The 16,163-nt window shown below is 35.3% G+C and overlaps 2 protein-coding genes across 4 annotated transcripts in view; one reads left to right on the plus strand and one right to left on the minus strand.

Annotated features, from left to right (window-relative positions):
* LOC111064610 (probable cation-transporting ATPase 13A3) overlaps positions 1–16,163 on the plus strand; it is a 59,224-nt gene that overhangs the window by 20,920 nt on the left and 22,141 nt on the right. The window contains exon 2 of one of the 3 annotated variants that reach the window (XM_022352362.2): positions 7,397–7,461. In XM_022352362.2, the coding sequence (XP_022208054.2) occupies positions 7,440–7,461 (22 nt within the window). In that variant the 5' untranslated portion in view covers positions 7,397–7,439. Of the gene's footprint in view, positions 1–7,396; positions 7,462–9,032; positions 9,141–16,163 lie in introns of those variants that run through there. The other 2 variants (XM_039433237.1, XM_039433243.1) reach the window with 2 other exon arrangements.
* The window catches only part of LOC111064625, a 101,616-nt gene that overhangs the window by 10,179 nt on the left and 75,274 nt on the right, over positions 1–16,163 (minus strand). The window lies entirely within an intron of this gene.

Consider the following 16,163-nt stretch of genomic DNA (forward strand, 5'->3'; position numbering starts at 1 on the left):
CATTTTCATCCGATGTAAACTTGTAAATGTATTTGAAAAGTGAAGTAGCATCATCTGTTGCCAAATAAACAATGAATCCTGACCACATCGAGTTCAGATCTTTGAAGGCGAGAAACCGCTTTATGAAGTTGTTCCATTCCACTTTCAAGCAGTAAAGCGAGTCGATTATCATCAGACATGTCACAACTAGAAACAACTGCAACAAAATTTCGGCCGGTCTTTTGCTTGTTTTGGAAAATGATGGCTTGTTTATTTCTTGAACATTGTCTTTTTCTCTCTCAAACTGGAAAAACACAAATTATTATGAGATTGATAAGGAAGTACAGATTGAAATACTTGTCAAATAACTTGTTATTTTTTGCAAAAAACAAATCATGAATTAAAAACAACTATTAAGAACAATCTCTGTGATACGTTATTTTTATAAAATAATATTGCAGTAGTAATGAATTGACTGCTACAGTATTAGATCGATTAGCATGTTGATCTTAGCTCAGTGAAAATATTGATATCAATCTATAATTGATCTTTAAATTTGATTTCAGAGTACTTATATATTATTAAATACTTTTCAGAATACTTATAATGATTAAAATGAAGAAAAACCTCAGATAATAGCCTGCCTATTTGATTAAGCGGGAATCGGAATTAATATGATTTATAATAATTATGAAACGAAAATTACCCATCTGTAGACTGAATATGATTTGTCATCAAACAATTACTAGCCCACCTTCATTATTGGAAGTTAACAGAAGAATACTATAAAAATTATGAAATAATCACCTACCTCCATGAGATTCTATTGTGTAGGATAGTAAAACTGATTCAAGTAAGAATTTTGAAAAGAGTTGTAGGATATTCTAGAATGAGAACATATTGCGGATTCGTTCTCAGGCTCCAAATGGAAGATGTTCTCAAATTCTGATCCACTTGCCAATTAAAGAGTCTAAGACGAATTGTCTTCACACAGATTTGAGTTCGAAATGAGACTTTGATGATGTGGTGTGGAAACTCCAGTACCTACAAAGTTTTTTGTAGGTCTCACAAAAATATCAATGCAAAAGCCATGTTTTCTAGAAGAATGACGGCCTTCCAATGAAGATTGAACAGATTCCTTTCGTTAATTACGTTCTATATTATAGAAGATGATGCAGATGATTGGCCTATCAATAGAATAATAACCCTTGATGGCGAACTCGAAATGAGAGATGAATCAAAATAGAACAAAACATTGCAGAACTAATTTGCAATCAGATTTCTGGTTCTCGCGAGATGCCGAGATCTTAATGAGCCTTGATATTTGCAGGTGATGCTATATTTGAAAAATCCTGTCAAGGGACCGATTCTCTGTTATTATCGCCTTTTTTCATAACACCCATAATTATCGTTCATAATTACGGTCATCAGAGCTCCCCGTATCCTATGATTTGCCTTGATTTCAATCTTACCCTACTGGAATACTTCGTGAAAGTACTTTGTGTGACTGGGTATACCTATCATTTACTTTTAGTTGTCCAGTCACGAAATCTTAAGCAAGGCTTCAAAAGTTGATTTTCATCTTACTTATATCTTTCATAATTTCTGGAGTAGATCTGTGAATAGTTTCTTTTTGTATTTCGATCTTTCAAAGTTTCAATTGACGTTAAATTGAATTAATACAATTTTGTGCACAACGCTAATGAGTTGCATTATGTTGTTAAAACAGGGACATCTCATACGAAATCCCAATAACATAAAACTCGAAACGCTACCGAATACGAAATATGATCATATTATAATGTTCAAACGTGCTAGCTCCGTATCAATCCTCTCTTAGTTTTAGGGTGCTACTCCTACTGGCAGACACGTTCTCACTCATGCCAGTAGATTTCCATCAAGCTTAAGCTGTTTGAAGTCTTTTGTAATAGTGTAATAATAATCCTCAATCCATTCAGTTTGATTGTACATTAAAATTCTCACTAATTAGGAATAGAAGTATTGATACTATTATTGTTTAATCTATTATTTTTTAGTGAGGAATGTTCTTTATTTGAATTGATTGTAATGCATTGAATTTTTATTGTATAGTTGAAAAGTTTGTACTTTGTAGAAATAAATTTGAATTTGAAAAAAATGTGAACATTATAATATGATCATAAAATATTAACTCATCTAGCATACTCACTTTACGTCATGTCACATCGCGTCGCATCGCGTTTCAATCTGCGAAAAGCCTATGTAGTTATTGATTAGATGAATTGAGCTAATTTTAAGTAGTGGATGGGAGGAAACTTATCTGAAATATTTTTCATCACTATGTATAATATGAGACTTTTCATTCGAGTAAGTATCTTTCATTGAACCAAATCTTATAATGTGATATAAGTCACCCTCTTGACTCAACCCATTCTATATTTTGCAAATACTGATCAATGTACTGTTATTCTCCACTGATTTATTATGTTATTTTTGGAATGGTATGGTATGTTATATGGAATTAGACGTGAAGCTAATCCTCGCAACTTGGTCAAGCAAGAGCAGACAACCTGCTATTTCTGGTTGTAAACTCAACAGCCGGTTTTCAAACTTTGTCTCCTTCCACTCTCCACATGGTTCACTTCAAGTTGTTGAAGAAGATTAAGTTCATTCCTGTTCATTTTTCTAAGGGTCACATGCTCATCAATTTCATGTCCTGTATCCATTAGGATATACCTAATAAAGTAGGGGAGTATACTGATATGCTTGATGTGTTGCATGTTGTCGAAGCAGCTTCTAAATAATTTTCAGCTCTGATCCCTGCGGTCGCATACTTCCCTACTTGTTGTATTGGAAGTTGCATATATTACTTTCAAAAGAACTAAAATCTGAATTGCAAGTTTCTTTTGCGCTTCTAAGATTTCAAAATATTCTATTTCCAGAAATTTGAAAAGAAAAAATTACATGTAATGGTAGAAATTCAAGTATACTCAAGGGTCATTTTTCAACCTCCCATCACATTTCATGAGACACACACAAGCGGTAGGGGATGATTTTCATAGAGCTGAACAGCCTGTTCTTCCCACCAAATGCTCTGTGTGCTCTGCGGCTAGATAAAACTATCAAAGAATGATTCAAGTTTACGTAGAAAAAGGATTCAAGTTTACGTAGAAATCTTTTTGAGTGATGATGATGAGCGGGAATTGTGTCGGAGTATTAAACACATTGGTTGAAATGACTTCCAGGAATGTTGTGATCCGCAACTCGGCGTCACAGTAGGTACTAGTGCATCCAAACTGCTTTTTCAGCAAATCAAATGGGATAATTCCGATCACTCACCATACAAAACCTGATTTGGACACTAGTAAATGATATTCTTGCCCAAATCTCAAGATATGACTTTGAGGGTAGTGAGGGCAGCGCTTCCAAACTGATGAGGAGCTCCAAAACAACTTCATAGCCCTCTCAAACTTACCGCATTTGGCGGTAACATTTGATGAACAGGATTTTGGTTGTCTGGTCCACTGGCATGACAAGTGCCTCATTCTCCGCGACAATTATGTTTAAGAATAATCCATAAGTAGTGTAAGTGACTTCTAGTAGAAAAATATTCCTTTGTATACATCAGTCTTTTATTTATGGTCAATCCTGAAAAATAATGACCCTCTTATTGCTCTCTTTTACTAGTTCAGGCACGGCCCTAGGGACTTTGCCGCCCTGGGCGAGATCGGCAACTGCCGCCCCCCCCGCAAGTATCCCGTCTTTAATTGTTAATCCCGGGTTCCACCCCTCCTTGAGCGATCGCCTAACGCCGGTTACACATTGGGCGGTTTCTGCCGGGGCGGTAATTTCGCCGTCGCCGCCGTTCGAGCAGTAGTCTATGAACTTGAATGGAAGCTTACACACTGGGCGGCAGAAACGCCGCGCGGCTATATTGCCGTTGGCGGCAGCTGTGCAGCCGTCCACTGCCACTGCGGCTGGCGGTGTTTTGCTGCTCTTGTCTACGCAGTGGCGTACGTGACCAAATGGGCGTTAACACATTTGGCGGTTGTCTACCGTCGCCGCTGATCAGTCGTCTTTCCCAGTTGCTCCAAGTCAGAGGTCTTTGAAAATCAGCCTTTTAATTTGTGTCTTGTTGTAAAGTTTGTAAGTTGTTTATAACATTTATTTATTGTTTTAAGTGTTTGTGGTTGACGAGTGTGAGAAAATGAGTAAGTTAATAGACAATGAGTTGTTAATATCATTTGTAGAACAGAGGCCAGTTTTGTGGGACAAAACCCTCGACATATTTAAGGATCGAGATGCAACAAGGAATGCGTGGAAGGAAGTGTGTATGGAGATTAGGGGGGATTTTGAAACTCTGGATGACAAGAAAAAAACTGTAATATGTTGTATATCGCTGTCGATTTAATAAAAACGTTCATTTCAATGAATCCAAGCAAGGCGATTTCTCTGCTGTCTTCTTTTCCTTCGACGGCACAACAAAAGTGGTAAAAGTTGTTGCCTTTCCATTTTAAGTTAAACACTTAATAATATATACTTTTGGAAAATGTGCAAAATACAATTAACTGAACACTCATGAAACAGTGAAGTCACAACACATTTGCGATGAAGAACTACAACAATTATTTTGGCTACTGATCATACGATCATACTGATCATATTTTGCCGCTCGATGTTTGGCGGTATTTTTTCCGCTGAATGTGTAAGCTTGACTTTTTTTCGAGGCTGCGACGGCAGTTTCGCCGCCGCGGCAGAAACCGCCCAGTGTGTAACCAGCGTTACTATTGTGTCTCCGCTGTGATGCGACACCACAGAGTCTCAGTAAACTCTAAAAAATTATGTTTAACACTAGTTATTGACATTTAAACAAATATTTGACAATTATAAATATTGGGGAACAGTAAAGTCCAGTCAATATAGACATAAAAATGGGGGTTTGCTTGCAATTTATATCGTAGTTCTGATTTTTTAATATTTTATTTGGATACATGAGAGAGGTTCAGAACCAAATTCTTCATGTAAAATTCCCTTGTGCTAATACAGAGTGGCCCAAAAAGTTCGTATTTTAGGTTCATTTTCCAGTTTTCAGCTATTTCCGGCAAAATCAGTGATCGGACAGAAAAATTTGCTCTTGCCTTTTTTAAGATCATAAAATTCTGAATGAAATGAGATCATTCGGAACTCTCTATCTCCAATGAGTACTGAGCTATGATTTTTCAAATATGAGTGATATTTTAAGGAAAAAAATCAATTTTGATCATATTTAGTATTTGATCAACAATATATCCCGATTACAATCTAGATGTAAAATTCAAAATCCCTCTGGGCATTTTTAGCTTCAACCATCATCACCATCTATATTGTCCTCACAGTGATATTTCGCACAATGATATAAGCTCATGAGATCATGTTCTATGAGAATCAACCGTTAGTTGCACTTCATTTCAGTATTTCCTAGTGGAGAGGCGCGCGAGGACACGATCAAGGATCGCTTAAGGATCAAGCTATCAAAATGAAAAAGTTTTCTTTTTTCAATCATTACTTTCTGAGACATGAGCGCCTAAAGTTTAAAATTTTGGGACAGAACATTTCAAATTCGGTACGAGATGAATCCATAAAATTCAAAGGATAAATTCTTCATGGTATTTTTGATTTAATAAAACAAAAATTTTCTGAAAATATCAATTTTTGAGAAAGTTTTTCAATTTACTAAAAATGACCAAAAATAGTGTTGAGTTTTTTTTGTAAATTGAATAACTTTTTCAAAAATTGATATTTTCAGAAAATGTTTCAAAATTTTCTTGTTTTATTCAATCAACAATACCATGAAGAATTTATCTCTTACCGAATTTGAAATGTCCTGTCCCAAAAATTTAAACTTTAGGCGTTCATATCTCAAAAAGTAATGATTGGAAGAGAATGTTTTCCTAAGAAAACTTTTTCATTTTGATATATACCGGTACAAATCGAAAAACTTTGAAAAATATCACCAGTACAAGAAAGTTTATTTTTAGCCTTTGCACAGCCTTAAGACGTACACTGCAACATAGTATTAGGCCTACTTAACTTGCTAAGTAATTAGAACTACAATTTCTACAAGTTTGTTTAACACACCTGTTTAATTAAGTAGAACTCGTCTGACCTTTGCAATTCCTTCACCAATTCTTCAAGATCTGGGGACTGAACTATTTTATGTTCGCTAGACCACTCAGACGTTCCTGGGACATTGTTGATCTTAGAAAAGTCTTCATTAGCTCGAGGTTGAAAAACTTCTTATATAATTTTACCATTCACATTTGAAATTATGAATTTATTATTTATTTGTATTTTAAAATTTTCCGTTCCTTTAAATTTGCCGCCCCCAAAACCTGCCGCCCTGTGCGGCCGCCCGGTCCGCCCACCCCTGGGGCCGGGCCTGGACTGTAGGCCATTATAAATAATTATTCATCAACACTGCATCCATAATAGAAGATGGACTAGTAACATGTTTAAACCTGGAACAATATTATGAGTAGGACTATATAAATAATATTCATTACATATGCACACACGCCCTGGATCCACACACTCGGTCTCGTGGATGTTTCTGGCAAACGTTCAAAATGTGAATCACTGCGATTTACAGAGTAAAAACCAAGAGTGAATAATGGATGCTAAGTTGATTGTGATTTACGGTGTGGGTGATGATGATAGGTATCAATTGCATCATAATAACTGGCCGCGATCCGTTCAATTTCCTGTACAGCAGGCAAGCAGGCAGCAGACGTTCATTGAATACTAAAAGCGGCGGCAATGCCATGCTGACGCGCCGCAGCCGGCCGTCCGTCTGTCCCCGTCAACGACCTTCGCAGGTCGGAAGGTCGTCCGCCATCCATTGTTGGCTTCATCCTCTCCTTTTCCCCTTAACGGATCTCTCTCGTTTCAAGCCTCCTTAATCATTAGATATTTGTAAATATTTTACTGGAGAAAGGGTTTGGATCTCCCTACTTGGAGACCAATTCTCAATTATATTTATGAAATCTACTGTAGGTAGTTGATTGATATAAATTCAGGCTAATATTAGAGCTAAAGCGTAACCGAAAAAGCTGGGGAAACTAAAATTCGTCAGAAAACGCGAAAACCGTTGAAATTCATCCATGGAAGAATTCCAGAATCCGTTTGTAGCAAGCACCTGAATGTGTGCCATACCTCAGTAGCAGGGTACCTATTCAGACTAATGATTCATCAAATGAATAGATCAAGGGTTCCATTTGAATTATACTGTACCACTAATAATAATCACAGACACTTATTCCCATTAGACACTTATTTTCCCATTCATTATCAGCTAGTTCTCCTGAAGGCATCTCAGTAAGTTTTATCTTCCCTTAATAATATTTGTTTCAGTTCATTCGTTTAAATAACAAGCATTCTAAAATGAAAATTTATTTTTCAGATAAAAGTGGCTTCACGTCATCCGACTATATTATCAAGGCATTATGCTCTTGGACAACGATGCAGGTAAGGCAGTCACCTGGTAGCCTAATTGCTCCGAATGTCTGCATTAAAGAACGCCGACCTTCATGAAATTATAACAATTAAAACTGATTAGCCTACAACTACTATTAACCGCTCAAAAGTTTGAGTAGTTCAGAGTGTAGGGCCTCAATAATTGGTCAATGAATAGTCAATTTTCAAGACTAATCTACAATTTCAAGAGGAACCTGAATTATAGCCTCTTCCGTGATAATCAAAAACAATAACTTAATTGATATTTGGTTACAAACTTTGCTTCGGACTTGAACACGGATCAATTATCTATAGTGAGATCACTTCAAATTGTCAACATTGACTAAATGGAAAACGTTGATGCTGTTTATAATCTAGTTGTTCACACAGTAGGAATACTGTCATATTGAATCTCACTATACTATACAACCAATTACTTTACAACAGTTTCCTACAATAATTTTGCTCATTCATTCATACAATCAATCATACATTAGTTTTCCCTTCAATGGACAAAAGTAAGATGAGAAGAAACTATTTTTGGTAGTATTCTTGGCCTTTAGGCACTAGGTCTTCGTATCAATGAGAAAAAACCTTCTTCTTCTTCTTCTTCTTCTTTCAAGGATTAGGCGTACACACCTGTTCCGGTTTCAAAGGATATAACTATTTACTCTACCATGTTTAAACCTGGAACAATATTATGAGTAGGACTATATAAATAATATTCATTACATATGCACACACGCCCTGGATCCACACACTCGGTCTCGTGGATGTTTCTGGCAAACGTTCAAAATGTGAATCACTGCGATTTACAGAGTAAAAACCAAGAGTGAATAATGGATGCTAAGTTGATTGTGATTTACGGTGTGGGTGATGATGATAGGTATCAATTGCATCATAATAACTGGCCGCGATCCGTTCAATTTCCTGTACAGCAGGCAAGCAGGCAGCAGACGTTCATTGAATACTAAAAGCGGCGGCAATGCCATGCTGACGCGCCGCAGCCGGCCGTCCGTCTGTCCCCGTCAACGACCTTCGCAGGTCGGAAGGTCGTCCGCCATCCATTGTTGGCTTCATCCTCTCCTTTTCCCCTTAACGGATCTCTCTCGTTTCAAGCCTCCTTAATCATTAGATATTTGTAAATATTTTACTGGAGAAAGGGTTTGGATCTCCCTACTTGGAGACCAATTCTCAATTATATTTATGAAATCTACTGTAGGTAGTTGATTGATATAAATTCAGGCTAATATTAGAGCTAAAGCGTAACCGAAAAAGCTGGGGAAACTAAAATTCGTCAGAAAACGCGAAAACCGTTGAAATTCATCCATGGAAGAATTCCAGAATCCGTTTGTAGCAAGCACCTGAATGTGTGCCATACCTCAGTAGCAGGGTACCTATTCAGACTAATGATTCATCAAATGAATAGATCAAGGGTTCCATTTGAATTATACTGTACCACTAATAATAATCACAGACACTTATTCATTAGACACTTATTTTCCCATTCATTATCAGCTAGTTCTCCTGAAGGCATCTCAGTAAGTTTTATCTTCCCTTAATAATATTTGTTTCAGTTCATTCGTTTAAATAACAAGCATTCTAAAATGAAAATTTATTTTTCAGATAAAAGTGGCTTCACGTCATCCGACTATATTATCAAGGCATTATGCTCTTGGACAACGATGCAGGTAAGGCAGTCACCTGGTAGCCTAATTGCTCCGAATGTCTGCATTAAAGAACGCCGACCTTCATGAAATTATAACAATTAAAACTGATTAGCCTACAACTACTATTAACCGCTCAAAAGTTTGAGTAGTTCACAGTGTAGGGCCTCAATAATTGGTCAATGAATAGTCAATTTTCAAGACTAATCTACAATTTCAAGAGGAACCTGAATTATAGCCTCTTCCGTGATAATCAAAAACAATAACTTAATTGACATTTGGTTACAAACTTTGCTTCGGACTTGAACACGGATCAATTATCTATAGTGAGATCACTTCAAATTGTCAACATTGACTAAATGGAAAACGTTGATGCTGTTTATAATCTAGTTGTTCACACAGTAGGAATACTGTCATATTGAATCTCACTATACTACACAACCAATTACTTTACAACAGTTTCCTACAATAATTTTGCTCATTCATTCATACAATCAATCATACATTAGTTTTCCCTTCAATGGACAAAAGTAAGATGAGAAAAAACTATTTTTGGTAGTATTCTTGGCCTTTAGGCACTAGGTCTTCGTATCAATGAGAAAAAACCTCATCAATTATATTGTCAACCTGACAAATACATAATGGAATGAAGAGTAGACTGATTATTTCTACAGTCTACTCCAGCTCGGCTGAGGAATCACATCTGGTCCATACTGCTGAATTGAGTGGATCACAGTCTAGTTGAAGTAAATGGGACTGATTGAATTTGTTAAATAAATTTTGAGTTATTTCCTCTTTGCTTCTTTTCCCTTCACGGGATTATTCCGGAATATTCATTCTTTCTAATCAATGCAAGGGAGAAATAGATTACGTGATTTGGACAATGTGAATCAAGATGCTTAGGCCCTGAGCATACATGAAACTTCACCTCATTTCTTTTTTTCTGCAGAAAACTGAGAGGAATGAAGTGATGCTTGTGAAATAAGTTTGATATCTTGTATTTTTCATACTACTAGGTACCATAAAGGAAATATATTGATGAGTTTCTCTCGGCTAGTACCAAGTGGATAAGATTGAATGCATTCTTGATCAAGGCTCAATCGAACTGCAGTATATCAATCAACTAAACTGTTCTATCTGCTTGAGAAGTGTGCAAATTGTGAATCATTCATTCGAAGATGATGATAACAACTTAACAACCTGAATAGCGAAAATAGTAGAAAACAAGTGTGAAAAATGAGCTGAATGAAAAGCTTTCATCACGTGACTTCACAGGTACTAGCTGCAGAAAAAACTTGTTCTTTTGTATTTATTAATTTATTCTAATTCTTTGTGGGCTATATAGTTCACGTGCAAAATTTGAAGTGTTTTCACTCCACACTATTGAAGTGATGCAATTTATCTGCTAGTTGTTTCGGAATAATAACAGTAATAAGTCAAGAGCTTTCAAGTTGAAAAATTACTTCAACAAACGTCATTTCAGTACTTGTACAATGTATTGATGAGCTACGATAATCATCATTCAAAGTGACGATAGTTAATGACAATAATTGAATATTATTAAGACTTCATACCGATATAAGTGTTCTTATGGTTAAGATACCATCCTAAACTGTACGTCTATCCACCTTTCAATATTTTCAAATAGGTAGCCTACCAACAACCCTTAGCAAAAATATGCGTAGAAATGATCGCCTAAGGAAATAGAACGGTTTACTGGAAATATAAGTCCCAAAACAGCTTTGAATGTAAATTTCAACCTCAATATCTATCACAAAAATAACCTTGAATAACCAGGTATTATACGGTAAATTTTGGAGGTTTCTAGATACTTGTTTAACAAATGCCACGTTAACTTGCTTCACTGTATTCATTATAACCCAAGAACTAATAAATTATAATATATAAATTAATTAATCGTAATTTTCAAATATATAAATATATATTATGAATATTATAATATAAAGCTATAATTCAAATCAAATTATTATAATAACTCTTCTATTACGCTACTTGCATAACGCACTGGATACATACATGGATAGAATGTATCCAACTAGAATCACCACAAAATCGACTTATAATTCTCATGATAAGTGTAATTTATCATAATGCCTATTGTTGTGAGCATTTCAAAAGTGAAAAATGTTCATTCGAGAACCAGCCATTGATTCGAAAACCAGAAATTGAGAAGTGAGAGTGTTCTCTGTTAATAGAACGGTATTCAAAGTTGTATATCCCTCGAATGATCTCAAGGTTTCTCATTAGTTTTATTATACGAAAAATTTCCTCCAACATTAAATGTGAATTATTTATCAAATTGAACGCTCTGAAGATAACAATATTCATGGTGCTATATATAGTGCTACCACCATATTTTGGTGATCTGACTCCAAAAATATTATAAATCGAGTGCATTTTTACTTTCCTTGCCCTATTACCATAGGTAAGGAAAGTATTGCTTTCCAAAAAAATTTAAGGTACCCTAATTTCATGTTTTCTATACGTTTCAAGGTCCCCTGAGTCCAAAAACATGATTTTTGGTTGTTGGTCTGTGTGTGTGTATGTGTGTGTGTGTATGTGTGTTTGTCTGTGAACACGATAAATTCATTCCTAATTAACCGATTGACTTGAAATTTTAAACTTAAGGTCCTTATATCATGAGGATCAAACGATAAGAAATTCAATTCAAGATGGCGGGAAAATGGCGGATAATTACTAAAAAACCATGTTTTTCACGTTTTTCTCGAAAACGGCTCTAACGATTTCCTTCAAATTAATACCATGGATAGCTATTTTTAAGCCCTATCAACTGGCATGAGTCTCATTTCTGGGAAAATTTCTGGAGCTCCGTAATATTCTTGAGAAAAATGGCGGATAATGACTAAAAATCCATGTTTATCACGGTTTTCTTGTAAACGGCTCTAACGATTTTCTTCAAATTTATACCATGGATGAATGAAGATATTCACAAGCACTATCAACTGACATGAGTCTCAATTCTGGAAAAATTCCATGAGCTCATCCGTAATATTCTTGAGAAAAATGGCGGATAATGACTAAAAATCCATGTTTTTCACGGTTTTCTCGAAAACGGCTCTAACGATTTTCTTCAAATTTATACCATGGATAGCTATTTATAAGCCCTATCAAATGACATGAGTTTTTTTTCTGGGAAAATTGCAGGAGCTCCGTAATATTCTTGAGAAAAATGGCGGACAATTACCAAAAAACCATGTTTTTCACGATTTTCTCGAAAATAGCTTGACCGATTTTTTCAAATTCATACCCTGTATAGTTATTTATCAGCTCTATCAACTGGCATGAGTTTCCTTTCTGGGAAACTAATGGGAGGTCCACCCCATCCTTGAGAAATGGACTTTGTAACCTCCTTCCCGTGCATGAGGTAGGTAGGTAGGGCAGTTCATAAAAAGAACACATAGTCGAGATATTTCATTTGTAGAACAGCTGTTTTGACGACTTTAAAAAAATGACGACTAAAAAAATCATCGAATTTCACAATTAACACAAAGAAAAAGTACTCTGAAAACAATTATATATACACATATACAGATAAGTCTGATCGTAGTTTCAAATATGAGCAAGGAAAGTTGTGTGAGTGTACCACACCAGATTTTTTCAACTTCTGATTAGTCATGAATGAAAAACAAATTTATATAAGAGAATAATTTTCTTCATTAAGAGTTACTTACACTAGATATTCTCCAACATGATTGCCGTCAAGGATGATGCATTTTTCATATCTGTGGACCAGCCTACCATAACCCTCTTCATAAAATGCAGCCGTCCAAGCGGGCTATGATTTATGATGTTGTTTTGGAGCTTCTCGTTAGTATGGAAGCTCTGCCCTCAAAGTCATGTCTTGAGTTTGGGGAAAAGTTATAAGCTACTACTGTAGTGGCCAAGTCAGTTTTGTATGATGAGTGATCGAAATTATCCCACCTGATTTGCTGGAGAACGGAGAAGCTGTTTGGTTGCACCAGCACTGTGAGTCCGAGTTGTCATGTATCACTAAGTTTTCGGAAGTAATTTCAACTGACGTTTTTCATTTTCCGAGACCATTTACGCACAACATCATCACTCATAACGTTTTCTGCGTAGACGTTCATTTTTCGTCAGATTAATGCTGAACTATTGCGTTTTATTTTTCAAAAACTAATAATGCCATGTTTATGGGGTAACTTGACAATAATATTGACTATCTGGACGCACCGATAACAGGGCGTTTGGTGCGGATGATGAGCTGTTCAGCTCTGAGAAAGTCGCCTCCCCAACGCTTGTCTGTGTCTTAAAATATGAGATCTGAGATTGGAAAAATGACTCTTGGATTGCTCTGAATCAAATCGTGAGAAAAAGATTGAAGGCAATCAACTATTTTGATAGTGTTCCCATAATAAAAGCAATACAATTGAAAACAAATCAACCCCAAAAGGAAGAAATTCCAAATATAAGAATGTGAGGCATAAAAACGAAGTACCACCATAAAAAAATATAATAAGATAGCATAGGCCTAAAGACGTTTTTGAGCTGATATTACTGTAATGATAGATCAAAGAAAAGGAATCGCCGCGAAGTAGACTTATCTTTTGCCTGATCGAACAAATCTGAAATTCGAACAGATCGAATCTTCGAGAAAAATATATAAATGAGAATGATATAATTTTCTGCAAAAAATAACAGAGATCCTGCATATATGGAGATTGAACGATCGAGAGCTCTAAATAACATGTAAATTAATTCAGATTGAGCATGATAATTATTACGTCTTTATAGAGCCTATTATTTCTACTCATATGCTTCAAGGGAAGTCATCCATGAAACCCGCGATAGAAAACGGTACCAAATGTACCGTTTCTAGAGGATGTAAACCGGTTCAATTATGATTATTCAATAACGTTGTTACAGATCCCAGTACTTATCAGGTATTTGCGATTATGAATGAATTCTCTCTCCATTTCAAATTTATGAAAAATAAAATTAGATTTGTTCTATTTCAAGGATTCTCATGCACGTGTGTGAGTTATCCATACGCCAATTCAAACAACTTTTTGTAAAAAAGATTCTAATTTTTTAATTTATTCTGCTAGTTGTGTTTTCACAAGTGGGTTTTATTTTTGTGAAATATAATTTAAAAATTGGAGAACTTATCAAGAGATCATAGCTTCATTGTTTTTTAAGTGGTTAATTTCAACAAAACATGATCCAATAAGCTCACAGCATCGCAACCTTTCTGAAAGAATCCCTCATCTTTCAAGAAGTGAGAACATTCATAATTCCATTAGCTATACAGTAATGATTGTTCACGATTTCATGAATAAAACTGACAGGAACTATCATAATTATTATTATCTGACGACACGATGAAACCTGCAGGGTTCTCGGTGTGTGGTGTCGTATATAATTACATGGTACCATGGTGTGTAGTGTCGTAGAGTATATATAGTTCATATAAATCGAAATTGAAATATATGTGTTCGACCTTGACATGCAGCAAAAGTTATGGGCGTAATTATTGCTAAGTCGCGTCAACTTATACACCGTCATTCTAACTTTCACTCGTCTACTTCGCAAATAATAGCACATTGTTCTGCAGCTGAGAACTTGATTCAGCCTTCAATTCTCAATATATGATTGATAATCTGATATTGAGTAATTAACTACCGTATGTGATTTTATCTCAATGACTACCGATTTCTGATCGACTTGATAACTCGGACCAATAGTATATGGTTGTCTATAGCCTACCGTATACTTCCTACGGAAGTCTATAATTATTATAATTATTATTTCTATCCTATACACAGGAAACATTACAAGTTCGTTATTCCTGAAGGTAGCCTACAGTGCTGTGTAAACGATGACATACTAGAGCCTTGTTGGTAAACTGTTCATTTCATTTTAATCCTGTTGTACGCCTCTGCTGTAACCAGTTTCGAACTACCCTACCGGTAGTCATAAGTTATTTTTTCCAATAAGTTGTTCTTCAAGTTGCCACTTGAAGCATCATTCGGTACTTTGAGACGCCATTGATCAGTATAATAATTATGTTCGAGAGAGGCTCTCACAAATGGAAGAATCAACTTAGTAAAAACTACTGAAAAAATTCGGCAATCATCAACAAACTATCGAGTATCACACTTGTAAATTTCAAGGTAGTGCGAATCATGAAAAATTCTCAAGAATGAAAAAGAAGGAAGGAACTCCAAGAAAATTAATAAATTGTTATTGTAACAGTTGAATTGTTGAAGCCAATGACGACACGTAAATTTATGAGTGCTGCTCTAGCTGCATCTCTGTTGGATGACTTTCTAGATCATGTCTCTATGTCTCTAGATGAGTTGAACAATTTTTGAAAAATAAGTATTAATGATATGATGATATTAGGATATTTTAATTTTATTGTATAAATAATTAATGTAATGGGTGTAGATTTGATTACGGTATAGGCTTATACATAGGGGTTATAGTTTCAACTACTGAGATAGAGTTCAGAAGACATCTTAAGATGGATTGGAAACACTTTTTTGTTTAAGATCTGTGCCCGATTCAACTATCCTTTGCAAATACTATATTCAATGAACTATTCTTTAAATTTATTGAACTCATAATCAATAGTTGAGCATCTTTACTCGCATATCTTTGAACAAAATATATCCTTAGATTAGACATATTTCGTAACTCCTAACTTATACTCCACTCATATAACAGAATAAACAGCATTACCATCCATGCATTACCCATTCGACTGTATAACTAGGCTTATGTGTTATTAGCCGATTATGAAATAAGCTGTATCATTTTCTCATATTTAACCTGAATGAGGAGGAAATCCTCATGATTTTTATAGTACAGTATCTACATTGATTTAATATATTATGAAGCCACAAACCTGTTTCTTTGCGATTAACTTGAAAAATCTTAAAATTACCGTACTTGAAAATTCTGTGTGTGTTTGGGATTGAAATTATGAATAATTGATAACATGATAAATTACAGTATCCTGCTCCAACACTTATTCTAATCCTC

This window comes from Nilaparvata lugens, chromosome 1, assembly GCF_014356525.2.
Source record: "Nilaparvata lugens isolate BPH chromosome 1, ASM1435652v1, whole genome shotgun sequence".
Taxonomy (NCBI): domain Eukaryota; kingdom Metazoa; phylum Arthropoda; class Insecta; order Hemiptera; family Delphacidae; genus Nilaparvata; species Nilaparvata lugens.